General features: G+C 41.8%; 6 protein-coding genes across 7 annotated transcripts; 3 read left to right on the top strand and 3 right to left on the bottom strand.

Annotated features, from left to right (window-relative positions):
• Nucleotides 1–338: 338 nt before the first annotated feature.
• LOC6505717 (malate dehydrogenase, mitochondrial) lies at nt 339–4,061 on the bottom strand. Its single transcript, XM_001964361.4, has 4 exons — nt 3,872–4,061; nt 3,491–3,698; nt 1,130–1,326; nt 339–1,073 (listed from the first exon to the last, which is right to left on the bottom strand). The coding sequence occupies exons 1-4, from the start codon at nt 3,935–3,937 to the stop codon at nt 534–536; spliced, it is 1,011 nt and encodes a 336-aa protein (XP_001964397.1). The 5' UTR covers nt 3,938–4,061; the 3' UTR covers nt 339–533.
• Nucleotides 4,062–4,440: 379 nt separating this feature from the next.
• On the top strand, nt 4,441–5,561 carry LOC6505800. Its single transcript, XM_001964362.4, has 3 exons — nt 4,441–4,600; nt 4,666–4,694; nt 4,747–5,561. Exon 3 carries the CDS (start codon nt 4,779–4,781, stop codon nt 5,478–5,480), a length of 702 nt encoding a protein of 233 aa, XP_001964398.1. The 5' UTR covers nt 4,441–4,600; nt 4,666–4,694; nt 4,747–4,778; the 3' UTR covers nt 5,481–5,561.
• On the bottom strand, nt 5,498–6,757 carry LOC6505716 (ribosome production factor 2 homolog). Its single transcript, XM_001964363.4, has 3 exons — nt 6,617–6,757; nt 6,344–6,559; nt 5,498–6,281 (listed from the first exon to the last, which is right to left on the bottom strand). Exons 1-3 carry the CDS (start codon nt 6,634–6,636, stop codon nt 5,573–5,575), a joined length of 945 nt encoding a protein of 314 aa, XP_001964399.3. The 5' UTR covers nt 6,637–6,757; the 3' UTR covers nt 5,498–5,572.
• Nucleotides 6,758–6,921: 164 nt separating this feature from the next.
• LOC6505801 (transcription termination factor 5, mitochondrial) lies at nt 6,922–8,912 on the top strand. Its single transcript, XM_001964364.4, has 4 exons — nt 6,922–7,218; nt 7,280–8,258; nt 8,319–8,543; nt 8,600–8,912. Exons 1-4 carry the CDS (start codon nt 7,032–7,034, stop codon nt 8,886–8,888), a joined length of 1,680 nt encoding a protein of 559 aa, XP_001964400.1. The 5' UTR covers nt 6,922–7,031; the 3' UTR covers nt 8,889–8,912.
• A 1-nt stretch (nt 8,913) lies between these two features.
• Nucleotides 8,914–10,407, bottom strand: LOC6505715 (putative tRNA (cytidine(32)/guanosine(34)-2'-O)-methyltransferase 2). Its single transcript, XM_001964365.4, has 3 exons — nt 10,166–10,407; nt 9,461–10,110; nt 8,914–9,404 (listed from the first exon to the last, which is right to left on the bottom strand). The coding sequence occupies exons 1-3, from the start codon at nt 10,284–10,286 to the stop codon at nt 8,958–8,960; spliced, it is 1,218 nt and encodes a 405-aa protein (XP_001964401.1). The 5' UTR covers nt 10,287–10,407; the 3' UTR covers nt 8,914–8,957.
• LOC6505802 (ubiquitin carboxyl-terminal hydrolase 8) lies at nt 10,408–14,085 on the top strand. Of its 2 annotated transcripts, XM_001964366.4 has the most exons (8): nt 10,408–10,684; nt 10,748–11,248; nt 11,327–11,489; nt 11,545–12,018; nt 12,067–12,516; nt 12,914–13,144; nt 13,204–13,658; nt 13,729–14,085. In XM_001964366.4, the coding sequence occupies exons 1-8, from the start codon at nt 10,590–10,592 to the stop codon at nt 14,057–14,059; spliced, it is 2,700 nt and encodes an 899-aa protein (XP_001964402.1). In that variant the 5' UTR covers nt 10,408–10,589; the 3' UTR covers nt 14,060–14,085. The 2 variants fall into 2 exon arrangements, with proteins under 2 accessions (XP_001964402.1, XP_014760795.1); XM_014905309.3 differs by lacking the exons at nt 10,408–10,684; nt 10,748–11,248; nt 11,327–11,489; nt 11,545–12,018; nt 12,067–12,516 and adding an exon at nt 12,661–12,846.
• The last annotated feature ends 53 nt before the right edge of the window (nt 14,086–14,138 follow it).

Genomic DNA, 14,138 nt, shown 5'->3' with positions numbered 1-14,138 from the left:
TAAAATCATGACTCTCAGTGTAAGTATATTTTTTATGTCCTTTTTCAACACCAATAACGTTTGAAGATTAAATTTTATTAAATGTATCTTCTTAACGTAAGAAACATAGATAAAATCATAACAAAGTTAAAATTTTGTGGATTTAAAATTGTAGCATAATAAGGATAATGGATAAATAGGATACATGTATGCACATTGTACAATTTATGTACATAGTACAATACAATTGAGCTAATTGAACAAAAAGGACACCTTTAAAATTACTTTAAAAAGTGCCTAAAAAAAGACGACTAAACATCTTAATAAAATGTTATATAAATAAAAAAAAGCGTGAGTGGTCCAGATTTTTAATTTATTTATTTCAGATATCAACTGGTTTAATTATTTTCACACAGAGCGTAGATCTCTTTAATCTTTGGACACACCGACTTATGAAGATTTTCTACAGGAATAGCGCCAATTCGCTAGTGAAGTACACGATTTAAGCAATTCGTCTATGGATGGGTGGGTGAGGATATTGTCGATTCAACCGCTTAGGCATTGGCGAAGTCAATGCCCTTCTGGATGTTCTTCTTCAGCTCAGGGATGGCAGCCTCGAGCAGCTTCTTCTCGTAATCGTTGAGCTTAGGCAGACCCAGGTTCTCTTGCAGACCGTTCTTGCCCAGGACCAAGGGTGTAGAGAAGAAGGTAGCTTCAGTAATGGTTGACTGAACGTACGAGCACTCGATCACGTTCTTCTCTCCGTTAAGACCCTTCAGCAGGGATCCGGCGAAACGGGCGCCGGCGTAAGCCATCGAAAGCGTGGCGGAGCCAGCTCCGGCCTTGGCCTTCACAACCTCGGTACCGGCTTCCTGGATACGCACTGTCAGCTTCTCGATGGTATCCTGGTTGCCCTTGAACTGAGGCTGGCTCTGGGACAGCACAGGCAGAATGGTGACACCGGAGTGTCCGCCAATAACGGGGATCTGAACAGTCTGGGGATCCACGCCCAAGGCATGGCCGATGAAGGCGCGGGCGCGCACAACATCCAGAGTGGAGACACCGAACAGACGCTTGGGATCGTACACACCAGCCTGCAATTTGATAAAATTAGAAATCGCCACCTTCTTTCGTTTTACTTTTGTACAACCTTCTTGAGGATCTCGGCAGCGATGGGCACGCAGGTGTTCACCGGGTTGGTGATGATAGCCACCAGGGCCTTGGGGCAGTTCTTGGCAATGGAGTTGGAGATGTCCTTGATGATACCGGCGTTAACATTGAACAGGTCATCGCGGGTCATGCCGGGCTTGCGGGGTACACCAGCAGGGATGACGACTACATCGGAGCCTGAAAACGATGCACACAAAAAATATGAAAATAATCGATTTGAGCTTTGATCTTTTATTGGTTCAATCTCCGTGGCTATTAGCTACTGCTGATAAGTCACTGCCTCTGATTACGTCGTCAAAAATACCAATAACCTTTCTACGGACTCAAAGTGGCTGTCTTTATCTTAGTCTCTTGAGCTATCTTATCAGAGCATAAAATGTGCTTAATGCAAATCACATGAAAGTTTTTAATAAAACTTTTTATTTTAAACATCCATAATTAAATAGTAAAAACAAAATAAATATTAACTTAATATGATTCTTAAAATTACCTTTTTAAATAAATATTATAAAATTGACAAATATGCAAAGCTTAGACAAAGTGTTAGGTGTTTATTTTATTGCCACATTAATTATATTATCTGTCGTTTTACTTATACTTGTTGTTCTCTTTATAAAAATATCATTGTATTTTATGTAATGTTCTTAATATTTAGATTTTTTACTCGCAAGTTACTACTTTTAATACACATTCAAAACCTCAATTGTTAGACTCTTCCCAACCTATCGGGAACATCACCCCCACTTTCTGAAGATACACTAGTCGGCATATATATTTTGACATAGCGATGCTTCATTTTCTTTTTCAATTATTTCTTTATTTAAAGGAAAACAATTATTGATTTAATTTCAAATAGATATTAGTAATGTTTTATTACCAAAATAACAGTTTTAGGTTTTTTATAAATGTATTTTGTATTTATTTTTTAATTTAAACTAAAATAAACTAAATTCGATAGGTGGCATAAGTATTTTGACATAGCTTTGTTTCACAATTAAATATAACAGAGTGCAACAGTGATTCTGAACCTTTATAGTGAAATAGTAGGAATTGTTTAACTGTTCGAGTATTACACAAAACCGTGTATAAAAAATTGTTTAACACCCTAAAAATCTTGATTTATTTTAACAAAACCAGTTTTCGGGACTTTTTTGCGCTTAAAAATTCCTAAACTCGTTTTTTTAAACCGATTTCAAAATTGCCGATGTTTTTCAATAGTTAAAGGTTGTAACTTTTGAAAAAAAAATATATCTTCGATTTTTTTAGGCAAAAAGGACAAAATTTTTACACCTGAAACTGACATTTTCGCCTTTTGATCGTGTTTTTCGGATTTTGACGCCAGTTTTTCGGTACAACTTACAAAATTTCTGTCATGAATGCCACATATCAATGTTGTCTCATTAATACTGAATAAAAAGAGACAAATTTCATTAAAAAACTATGAAAATTGTTGAAGTTATAACGGTTATTCCAAAAAAAGTCAATTCAACATTGCGAGCGCACCGGAGAAACAGTAGGAATATGCTCTTATTCTTATAGTGCTCGCAATGTTGAATTGACTTTTTTTGGAATAACCGTTATAACTTCAACAATTTTCATAGTTTTTTAATGAAATTTGTCTCTTTTTATTCAGTATTAATGAGACAACATTGATATGTGGCATTCATGACAGAAATTTTGTAAGTTGTACCGAAAAACTGGCGTCAAAATCCGAAAAACACGATCAAAAGGCGAAAATGTCAGTTTCAGGTGTAAAAATTTTGTCCTTTTTGCCTAAAAAAATCGAAGATATATTTTTTTTTCAAAAGTTACAACCTTTAACTATTGAAAAACATCGGCAATTTTGAAATCGGTTTAAAAAAACGAGTTTAGGAATTTTTAAGCGCAAAAAAGTCCCGAAAACTGGTTTTGTTAAAATAAATCAAGATTTTTAGGGTGTTAAACAATTTTTTATACACGGTTTTGTGTAATACTCGAACAGTTAAACAATTCCTACTATTTCACTATAAAGGTTCAGAATCACTGTTGCACTCTGTTATATTTAATTGTGAAACAAAGCTATGTCAAAATACTTATGCCACCTATCGAATTTAGTTTATTTTAGTTTAAATTAAAAAATAAATACAAAATACATTTATAAAAAACCTAAAACTGTTATTTTGGTAATAAAACATTACTAATATCTATTTGAAATTAAATCAATAATTGTTTTCCTTTAAATAAAGAAATAATTGAAAAAGAAAATGAAGCATCGCTATGTCAAAATATATATGCCGACTAGTGTATTTTGAAAATTTTCCATCTTGGACTAACATAACCTCACTTGCTGCCCTTTACTCACCCTTCAGGGAATCGCCCAGCTGGTCGGCTCCCATGAATCCGGCGGTCTTGCTCTTGGTGTCGATGTGCGACAGATCGGCGGCCACACCGGGCGTATGCACAATATCGTACAGAGCCAGGTCGGTGACCAGGGGATTCTGCTTCAGCAGCAGCGACAGAGGCTGGCCAATACCACCGGAGGCGCCGCATACGGTGACCTTATAGTTGTTCTGCCGGGAGAGTTAAAGAGAAATCCTGGAGTCAATAACTGTGATTCTGTACTAAGCTAGATGGTTGCCTCCTCATATGCTCCTCTTTGTGAGATGCAATTTTCGCATGTTACGTAAACAGTTGCAGTATACTGGCTAATTTTTAGCCGAGATTTGCTGGCTTCCATTCTCACCTGCTGGCTAACCGAGAAGTTGCGCACTCCCTGCAGGGCCAATTGTTTCGTCACTTGCTTCAGCATATTTGCAAATTTGGTTTGTACAAAAATTGGTTAAACAATTAAACGAGCAGCACTGCCAGCCAAATCCCAACGACCAATGAAGCGATTTGCTTTGCGAATCTCCGGTGTGGTTGTTGTTATTGTGCGACCCACGCATCGAGGGTGTGCCAACTTGGTTCAAGGCGCCACTTCGAAACAGAGCTTTTTAGAGCTTTCATTTTAAATAAGATGAAATTAAATGTATTATTTTTTATTGCTCTTTAGAGTAAATTCAATGATATGGTTTGTCGGACTTCTATTGTATTTTTTTAAGATTTGAAAATAAATCTATTAATGAATCTTTCGCAAAAAAAATGTGGGAATGAAAAATAAAGCAGTTTTAAATAATCCTAACTATCAATAATCTCTTAAGTAAAATAACAAAAATAGATCTTAAAACAATGGATTTAAAATAATAGCGCTGTAAAGATTAATTTTCCGTTAGGAGTATTGAAAATCCAGTCTCGAATATATTTGGTGCTGCACAACACTGTTTTAAGAAACGTTTACCATCACCCTCTTTCTTTGGAGCCGCAGATATTTACTTTTTTGTTTTCCCCAAATGATGTTTACGTTTTCCTGAAAAAAAATTAGCTTGTTCCTAAAGTCAGTTTACATTGAAGAACTCCAAGCGGTAACCAAGTGGTAAGGACAAACAGTTTCTTGCCAACACATGATTATGGTTTATTTCCTTTTCATTATTTTTTCAGCCGCAAGACTCACTTCTTTTCAATGGGAGGTAAGGTCATTAAATAAATAATGTAAACATCGTTACTACTGAGATATTTTAGTTACTTTCACTTGAACTGCAAAGCGCCTTAAAATGTCGTCTCTTGGGCTGAGCCAACAACAACGGAATCACCTGGCCCTGCTCCAAAGGCCTGCTAGTGATGTCGTTGAGCTCTGTAAGTCCGCCTTTGATTATCTGATAAATGGCCCTAACCTGAACCGCTACGAGGCACTGGCTATAAAGTACACTGACACGGGGGACCCGGAGCCTGTGCAGCATGCTGTGGAGGCTTTAATATCCCTTCTTATCAGCGTCACCACTCGAGTCAGTAGCAGTTCCGTCAATCTGCAGACTGTTCTGCGCCAAACATTCCCCGATCTCGACGATGAAGTGCTGGATGTTCTGGAGCAGTTCGTGACCAGCAAGCGTAATTTTGTGGAGGGCTCAATAAAGTCGGCCAACATTCGTGCCTATAGGTTAGTTAACCTTGACTGGCGACTCGAAGTGCGCACAGCTTCCCGGAGCCTGCTGGATCAATGCAATGTCACCGTGACAATGAAGCTTTATCTTCATACCGAACCAAAAAACGAGAACCGAGAGCTTCTCGAGGTGGATGCTACAGGACGCAGTGAAGAAGAGCTGGCTGCCATGCACGAGGATGAGCGGCGGCACCGAAAGGATATGTTGGTGCAAACCGATGTGAGCAGCCTGTTGTACATGATCAAAACCCTGGAGGACGCACTAGCCGAGTCTAAGACACGGCGCATCCGAAACATTGTGGATGGCATACATTAGTGACTCCAGAACTCGCATAGTTTTTAACGCTACTTTAATCTGGACCAATTTATTATATCTAATGCTAACTATAAAAAGAAAGGTGAATAGTTTCATTGCGATGCGGCGATGGCTTCGGCAGCGGCTGCTTTCAGAGCAACTTTCTTGCGCTGGCGGTTTTCTTTCTTCTCCTCGGGTGTTTTCCGGAGTGCCTTCACGCGACGAGTCTGTATCGATCCAGTTTGTTGCTTGCCCAGATGGACACGGCCCTTCGTGTTGCCCAGGGCATCGGTGCTGATGTTCTTCTTTTTGACAACCTTAAGTTGCTTCGGTTGTTTGCGGGCCTGCTTATACAGATCTTCGCTAGCAATTTTGGTGCGGCGAATAGCAAAATCAGCAGAGGGTCCTATCTCCTCTAGCTCTATTCGTGGCGTCTTTTGGCCAGATTTCTTTAACAATATCTTATAGGAGCGCATGAGGATGTTCATGTCGTCGGTGACAGTGAAACTGATGACGTGCTCAATGCCCTGAAGACGAATTGACTCAACCTTCTCCCTTTGGAAGGCGTCGATAAAAAGGTTGCGAAGGCGCCGAAGCTCCTCGGTTTGGGCCCATTTGGGACCATTGAACACCAAGCAAGGCTTTACACAAGTTCCAATCTTTTCGTTTTTGAACTCTGAGATTGCCTGATACCTCTTGATCCCCAACTCGAACATGTCCAGTACCTCGTTCTCAAAGATTCGGCCCAAAATTATGTTGTCGGGGCGCTTCTTGGATGTGGAACCAAATGAAAACAGCGCGGCATCGTTTTTCATTGTTAAGCTAGGATTTAAAATACAATTTTTTTAGATTGTCAATTTTACTTTACAACCGCAAGGACTTACAATTCCAGAGAAGAGGGGTCGTCAAAGGGAGTAATATCGTTCTTCCTATTAAGGACCTTTACCAATGGTTTTTTTAGCGACTGAAGATCCTTCATGCACAGCTTAACATTGCCTCCACACTTTCTACCATCTAAAAACAGCATAGTGCGGGCGGATTCAATCAACTGTGGCTCCCTCGCCAAGAGAACCTTTTTACCCTTCCGGGTCTTGGGTTTCCTGAAATAAACAATAGTTTCATTAAACGAATTTAACATAGTTTAGTGATTCCAGTACCTGATACGCAAAAGCGACATTCTTAGTGCCTTGTTTTTGTAGAAAATTCAAAGAAAATAAAGTAACAACTTGTTAAGAAAATGCACGTGTGAGAAACCGCACGGTGCTGCCAACTGTTTCAATGTATAGGCGTTGAAGTGGCATGCCTTACAGCTGTTATCGGTGCTGCCATGTTTTAAAAATAATTTTTCTGGACTTAAATAAAAAATTATATTCAAAATATTAAAAAAAAATAAAATTAAATTTTATATTTTTTTATATTGTAACATAAACAAAAATTTTTAATTGGTATTTTGTTGACCTGAATGGGCATCACTGATGGCTAGCAACAGTTGCCATTTCTCTCACTATCAGTTACATGTCTTTTGAGATTCTTGGTCTCACGTAAATAAAAATATTTTGAAATGCTCTAACTATGCTGCGCAACGGCCAGAATCAAGCCCACATCGTGGCCCGTAGCTTGGGCCAACTGGCGCGAGGCCTGGCATCGTCCAAAAAGATTACCGGCAAGGAAACATCCAAACCAAAGCTGCCTAAACCCTCTCCCGTGGAAATGCCGACAGAAGAACCCCTAAATGCTAGCTATTTGACCAAAACTATAGGTGAGCTATTTTCTCATATTATAAATAAAATATGTACATAGAATAACATATTCTTAATTAGGTAGCAACTATCGAGCATGGTCTGCTGCCTTGGAAAAACATCCTGAACTAAAAACTTTAAAACGCAAGGATTTGCTCAACTCCTACGATGCCTTAAAATCATTGAAGTACAATGCAGAAGACATCATAACCAAACCCATGATCATTTACTATGGCGCCTCTACGTTGTCCAATCGACATAGTGTTCTGGTGGAGTGCGGCTTTCAAAATGTAACCATCCAGACGCTGGCCAAGTACGTCACGGTGGTTAACAAACCCATAGACATCCTAAAGGCCCACGGTTTCATACCCTACGATGTCAAGGTGGCGAAGCTTTTGGCTGACTCCTTTACAGATATAAGCCTGCCAGTGAATGAGGAGGATTTAAATAACGAGAGTCTAACCTTAAAAAGCCTGAGGCAATCCCTGCTAAACACCTATCTACGTGAAAGGCTGCAGATGGACGATGCTGATCTGCAGAAGCTGTGGCGGGTTTATTCCCGCGTTCGTCACAAGAGCTTTTGCTCCTTGCAGGACACTGTGAAGCTGCTCACAAAGGAGTTGAAATTTTCTGTAGAGCGCCTAAAGAAAAACAGTTTTTTGCTTCATGCGGATGCTGATAATGTGCGCCGAATCCTCCGAGAAATACCTACCATTGATTCGCAGGATATCCGGGACATTGGCTTTCGTCGGCCCAAAATTCTGATGTCAACCTGCGATAGCTTGAAGCAGACTCTACAGCACGTGCATGCGTTTGGGATCAGTGAAGATTCTGTTCTGCGTTGCTTGGAAATTTTAACCCTAGGCCCAGACACGGTATTGGAACGTCTGCGAGATCTACAGCAAATCGAGGAGTTTCAGGTACTCGGCACCAATCCGCGAGTGCTGCGATTGGTTCACTACCAAAACAAGGCGCGTCTGCGTTTGGATTATCTTAATCAGCTGAAAGTGCGCTGTGCTTCCTTACACATCCTGTCCTGCGGCTCCGAGGCGTTTGCCAAGTACGTATTCGACTTATTTAAATAAATTAAAAATTACTTAAAATAGTGTACTCATTTCAGATTCGCCAGAGATGGGTCAGATCGTACTAAGGGACGTGATATCGTTGTCTACTTGAGCAACGTTCTGTCCAAGGATGAACAGGTTCTGCGAAATCTACTCTCCCGTCACCCAAATTGGTGCCATATACCTGTGCTACATGTAAAGCAGTGTTTGGAATATTTACGCAGTAAAAAGTTTATGACGGAGGAGATCTTTACGAACATACACTTACTTCTTTATCCCATGTAAGTATGAAAACTAGTTATTGGTTGAGTAGAAATAACAATTTGTCATTTAATAGAAAACGCATTGAGGAAAAACTGCTACTCTTGCAATTACCCGATGCGCTGGAGGAACTCCAATTGCCTTTATCGGGTATCCATGCGCTGAGCAACACCGAGACTCTTACGCTCATCCTCTACCTTATCGAATCAGAGTTTCACTTCACCGGCGATGGCATCTGGACAGAGCAACATACACATCACGTGGAAAACTTCAACAATCTTTTGCCCGATTTTCCTGAAAGCCTCAACAAGGTTTACAAATACGGTGTAAAGCCCTCTGAAAAGCTGGTTATGCAGCATTTATAGTCAAAATAAATGGATTTGTACATAGTTTAATATTGAATTTAATGTATTTTCTATATGTTTTTGTTCATATCAGGAGATTTCTTCCTCTGAATTACAATTAACATCTTTTTTTAACTCTCCATTCGTAAATGTATGGCTCTTAGCTGTTAGAGCGTCCTGATTGTCTTTTTCTGGTCCAGTATTGCTCTTACAGGGGGAAGCTTTATGCTCTAAAGTTTCTTGATACTGTGAATCAGAAGGATTTTCATCTTCTTTTGATTCTTCATATACACTTGCTTGATCTTCAGTATTCTGCTTTGGCTTCGTTTTATTCTTAATTCGTTGTTTTTGAATCGCTTTAGGTGGTTCGTAATCTAGATGTAAAACGTTTTCCACCCAATCCTTAAGCAGAGGCTCATCGTGTATTTCAACAATGGGGTCGTACTTAATATTAATTTCGGCAGTTTTTTTCTTAACATCTTGATAGGCAGCTGTCAGTGGTTCCTGCACAGCCTCATGGTACACATAATCGTCATCCTGGAATTCAAAATAAATTCATAATTATGGGCATTTGCAGATTGCGTAAAACATACCAAGCCGTATGTGCGATCTGAGTCCCATTCTCCCTTGTAGCCGACAAATGGAACGGTGACAGCGGGAGGATATCCGGTAAATTCCTCAATCCATGTGGATGGATCATTTTGCCACTCGAGGGTTAAGTTGCAGAGCTTGTGCCCTTCTGGCAGGCAGAACTGACGACCAATTACAAACGCCTCAATGCTGGAATTCCGTGAGGCGGAGGGCTTAAAAACGCACACATCTTTGAAAAAGCGCTTCATTTGAGTGTATGCCTTGCTGGTTTTGTCACAGCGGTAGATCTTCGACACAAACGAGCCACCTTCCTCCAGAATGTAAGTGGCAATGCTAATGGCGGTGATGACCAGTTCGATTTGGACGTAAGAATCAAAGTCATGCATGCCCGTCGAATCTGGGGCGCCATCGCAAACCACAATCTGAGCTTTTTCGCCTTCAAAAAAGTTTATAATAGCTTCGGCGGTGGATTCCTTGCTGATATCCTCCCGCATTTGTGTAACACCTTCGATGGGGGCCATTCCCTGCATATCAACAGCAATGATCTTGACCTTTTTCTTGTCTTCTTCCGAAAGGGGCTCATACATGTGCTTAGCCAGCACTTGAGACCAGCTGCCCGGCGCTGCACAGAGATCCACTGCTCGATGAAGTCCTGGAATTTGTTATTTGTAAGTTTTTTGAATCAAAACACGAGGTTTCTGGGGCACCATCCAACAGGTGGAACGTCTCATCCGCCTGAAGCAATTTAAAAGCGCTTCTCGCCCTCCAGCCCTGCTCCTTGGCCAGTCGGTAAAATATGTCACGCTTATCCTTTGAAGTTTTCCCCATTGAAAAAAAAAATTATTGTTGACAAAACACAAGTATCATTGCAATAAATTTCATTCAATTTATCGCAAGTCACTGTTATCGGTCACAGTTTTTCGCTCAAAAAATATTTGAACAGTGCTGTAAAACGTAGAAAATACAAGGCTGGAAATCGTCACACAAGTGTTTCTGTCGTTGTAGCCCGCAGATTGACAAATTTTGCTATGAGAAATAAAAATTTGATAGTTGAAATTGCTCCCAGCTCAATTTAACACCACCCCCGGAAACCTTTGGAAGCGTGCGGCAGTCGAAGATCCCTCCGAAAACATGGCCCAGTTGAAGAAGTTGCACATGAGCTCCAATCTCGAGGGCCTGGAGAAGATGACTAGTATTCCCGATCTGCGCAACAGAAATATGAAAATGTAAGCTGAAACTTCAAGAAATTGTGCTGATTCGTAAGATTTGACATTCTCACATCTTCTTAGGCTACTTAACACCGCCAGGAAACTGTACGTCACTGCAGAGGAGTATCGTCTAGAAGGCGACGAAGAGTTGGCCTACATCACCTATATGAAGTACTTTAACATGTTATCCGCCATCCGCAAAAAGTCAGACTATGTCAACCACAAGTCCACTGTGCGTCAAATGCTGGGCGACACCGACGCCAATCGTCGCATTATGGACTCTTTGGAGTTGATAAGCAACTCTCTGGCGCGGCGCTACGCACTGCTGGGAAAACCTTCGACGGTGGAACCAATCGCCAATTTCGTCAATGGTCGGACAGTGGTTGAATCAACCACTAAAAACGTTTCCTCCCAGCCAGCGGATTTTTCCCGCTTGGGGCTGATTAGCTGCCAGGAGCTGTACCGGCGCATGCAAGAGAAAACGGTTCTGGTCATGGACTGTCGTTCCAGTTCCGACTATGAGATCTCGCACCTCACGTACTACTGCGCGTTCAATGTGCCCGATGAACTAATAGTGGCTGGGTAAGTATTCCAATTTACCCCCATATAGTATTACAAAAATGTATTACAATTTCCATTCCAACATAATTTATTCTTTAGAATGTCGGCGGGTAGACTCCAGGCGCGACTCAGTAGCAGCGCCAAAGCATCGTGGGCTTCGCGATCTGTCAAGGACTCGGTAGTGCTCATGGACTGGAACACGAAAGATGCCCAGCCGGCTGCCAATACAGCAATTGCAACGCTTCTGGATATCCTAAAAAATGTAACTATACAAAACATCAATGAAATTAAATCAATAAAAACCGTAATATTTTCAGTGGGATCCAGATGTGACGTACCGCGCTCCCATTCAAATTGTTGAGGGCGGCTACGAGTATTTCATAATGATGTATCCCACTCACTGCACCAATCCCAGCGTTCAGGCACCGAAGCAGAACAACAACGACATTGAAACCATTGACGATATCGAGTATCCCTCGATTCATGACATCACAATGAAGGAGGACATCAGTGCGCGGGATTTTAAGACACGACCAGACATCAATCGGGCCAGCAAGCCAGCAGCACTAAAGACCTATGAACAGGGCCAGACGAAAGCGGTTATCGAGGCTAAACCGATCGCCGAGATAATGCGAGATCAGGAGGAGTTTCTTCAACGAGCAGAGCAAAATGATGCGCAGCTGGAAAACGCCTTCGAGCTGTGGAAGCGCCAAACGGCTGAGGGAGATGCTGCCGATAACCAAGAACTGCACTACCGGATTCTGCAATTGGAGAGCCGACAGCAGGACTTTGTAAGTACTGTACTTATGTGAATTGCACCAATAACTTATTTTCTGCAGATACTGGAAAACAACCGTTTACGTGACGAAGTCACACGCTATAAGGAACAGCTAAAAACGGATACCCCACAGAAGATATCGTCTAAAGATGTGGAGGCCACCCGAAACGTCGAATCTAAGATTCAGGAACGCCAACGGCTTGACGAGCAGCACGAACTAGAGCGTTTGGAGAGGGAGCGGCAGCTTGCCATCGCCCGCGAAGCCAAGAAACATTATAAGTCACCGCCGCCACCAAGTCCTTTGCCAGTAAAGAGACCCTTAGATGGCGTACATGACCTCTCCGAAAGCCTAGATTCTCTGCTCAAGCTACCCGAAGAAGAATTGGATCCTATCCCATTGGATCGTATCGAAAGACCCACTTTTGATCGGGCAACGAAACCGCAACAAAATAAAGCTGTGTCTTCACCGGCGCGGGTCCGTGATTTCTCACCCGTCAAGGGTCAGAATGTGGTAAGTGATGGATGGTCGAAGAAAATGGGCAGCTGAATCACCCCGGTCACATAAAAATAGACGCCACACGAGTCCAATCAATAAACGTGGGGTCACGTTTCGAAGACAACCGCCCAGACGGCGAAAGTGGTCAGTCCCTTGCTCAGTCGCTCGCTGTCCGTACTCAAAGAATGCTCGAACAAAAAGCTAAGCCGCGTACAATTGCCAATCTGTTGAGAAGAAGAAGCAAACAGGATTCCGCGAATGATTTGCGTGGCGGGCGTCAAGTTTCAGCTGCCGGCAGCTCCGCCCACTTACAGCATTTATAGCTCCATCTTCCCCTTGCGACGAGTAACTCGTTGTCTCTGTTAGATCTTCACCAGTTTTATTAATTTCATATTTTTTTTTGCATTTTCAGGGTCGTGGACTAACTGGTCTTAAAAATCTGGGAAATACTTGCTACATGAACAGCATTTTACAGTGCCTGAGTAATACGCCGCAGCTAACCGAGTATTGCATTTCGGATAAGTACAAAAGTTACATCAGCAGGAGCAATAGAACAAATGGACAAGTGATCGAGGAGGTGGCCGCACTAATTAAGGAACTGTGGAACGGTCAATATAAGTGCGTGGCCAGCCGGGATTTGAGGGTGTGTTGTCAATGTACAAATGCATAAAATATATCATATTTACTTTCATTCGATTGCAGTATGTGGTGGGTCAGTACCAGAAGATCTTCCGTGGCGTTGACCAACAGGATTCCCACGAGTTTCTCACCATACTGATGGACTGGCTGCACTCGGACCTACAAACGCTGCATGTGGCTCGCCAGAGGGAAACAATCAGTGCTTCGGAAAAGGCATGGCTGGAGTTTACAAAGGCCAAAGAAAGTATGATCCTGCATTTATTCTACGGTCAGATTAAGAGCACCGTCAAGTGCGTGGCCTGCAACAAGGAATCTGCCACCTACGAGTGCTTCTCGAATCTCAGTCTAGAGCTGCCGCCGAACTCAAATGTGTGTCAGCTGAACCAGTGCATGGACATGTACTTTAGCGGGGAGCGCATCCAAGGCTGGAATTGTCCGAACTGCAACACCAAGAGAGATGCAATTAAAAAGCTAGATATATCCAAGCTGCCTCCAGTACTAGTAGTGCACCTGAAGCGGTGAGTTTTGATAGTAATATATCATTTTGCTAAATTTCTATGATATTTATTTAAATATTTGTTGAAACAGATTTTATGCGGATCCGGGCAACACAGGTGCCTACATAAAAAAACAAAACTATCTGCGTTTTCCATTGGATAATCTGGAAATGACTCCGTATATAGCTCGGGCGGAATCTCGAGCCGTTACGCCAAAAACTTACCAACTTTACGCCGTTTCCAACCACTACGGCACCATGGAGGGTGGACACTACACCGCCTTCTGTAAGAGTGCAAACTACGGCAGGTGGTTCAAATTCGACGATCAGATTGTTTCCGCTTTGGACACCTCCAATGTCGTCTCCAGCGCAGCTTATATTCTTTTCTACACCTGGCTGCCACCCATGCAAATGTCGCTGTGAAATATCTAAAGCATTACTCCTTCTCAGTTTCCTCTTTTCGTTTTCAAATTGTTTTTGTTCGTTTTGATAGCATCTAAGG

This window comes from Drosophila ananassae, chromosome 2L (genome assembly GCF_017639315.1).
Source record: "Drosophila ananassae strain 14024-0371.13 chromosome 2L, ASM1763931v2, whole genome shotgun sequence".
NCBI lineage: Eukaryota > Metazoa > Arthropoda > Insecta > Diptera > Drosophilidae > Drosophila > Drosophila ananassae.
Note: the sequence above shows the minus strand (reverse complement) of the source record. Positions and strands in the feature narration are given on the sequence as shown.

Coding starts and splice junctions, on each gene's coding strand:
- LOC6505801 (XM_001964364.4), top strand. CDS start 7,032: ATGCTGCGCAACGGCCAGAATCAAGCCCACATCGTGGCCCGTAGCTTG. Junction 7,219..7,279: donor CTATTTGACCAAAACTATAG/GTGAGCTATTTT, acceptor ATTCTTAATTAG/GTAGCAACTATCGAGCATGG. Junction 8,259..8,318: donor GGCTCCGAGGCGTTTGCCAA/GTACGTATTCGA, acceptor TACTCATTTCAG/ATTCGCCAGAGATGGGTCAG.
- LOC6505717 (XM_001964361.4), bottom strand. CDS start 3,937: ATGCTGAAGCAAGTGACGAAACAATTGGCCCTGCAGGGAGTGCGCAAC. Junction 3,699..3,871: donor ACTTCTCGGTTAGCCAGCAG/GTGAGAATGGAA, acceptor CTCTCCCGGCAG/AACAACTATAAGGTCACCGT. Junction 1,074..1,129: donor CTGCCGAGATCCTCAAGAAG/GTTGTACAAAAG, acceptor ATCAAATTGCAG/GCTGGTGTGTACGATCCCAA.
- LOC6505716 (XM_001964363.4), bottom strand. CDS start 6,636: ATGTCGCTTTTGCGTATCAG. Junction 6,560..6,616: donor ATGTCGCTTTTGCGTATCAG/GTACTGGAATCA, acceptor TGTTTATTTCAG/GAAACCCAAGACCCGGAAGG. Junction 6,282..6,343: donor GACCCCTCTTCTCTGGAATT/GTAAGTCCTTGC, acceptor TTTAAATCCTAG/CTTAACAATGAAAAACGATG.
- LOC6505715 (XM_001964365.4), bottom strand. CDS start 10,286: ATGGGGAAAACTTCAAAGGATAAGCGTGACATATTTTACCGACTGGCC. Junction 10,111..10,165: donor GACGTTCCACCTGTTGGATG/GTGCCCCAGAAA, acceptor AACAAATTCCAG/GACTTCATCGAGCAGTGGAT. Junction 9,405..9,460: donor CAGATCGCACATACGGCTTG/GTATGTTTTACG, acceptor TTTGAATTCCAG/GATGACGATTATGTGTACCA.
- LOC6505800 (XM_001964362.4), top strand. CDS start 4,779: ATGTCGTCTCTTGGGCTGAGCCAACAACAACGGAATCACCTGGCCCTG.
- LOC6505802 (XM_001964366.4), top strand. CDS start 10,590: ATGGCCCAGTTGAAGAAGTTGCACATGAGCTCCAATCTCGAGGGCCTG. Junction 11,249..11,326: donor GATGAACTAATAGTGGCTGG/GTAAGTATTCCA, acceptor TTTATTCTTTAG/AATGTCGGCGGGTAGACTCC. Junction 13,659..13,728: donor CTAGTAGTGCACCTGAAGCG/GTGAGTTTTGAT, acceptor TTGTTGAAACAG/ATTTTATGCGGATCCGGGCA.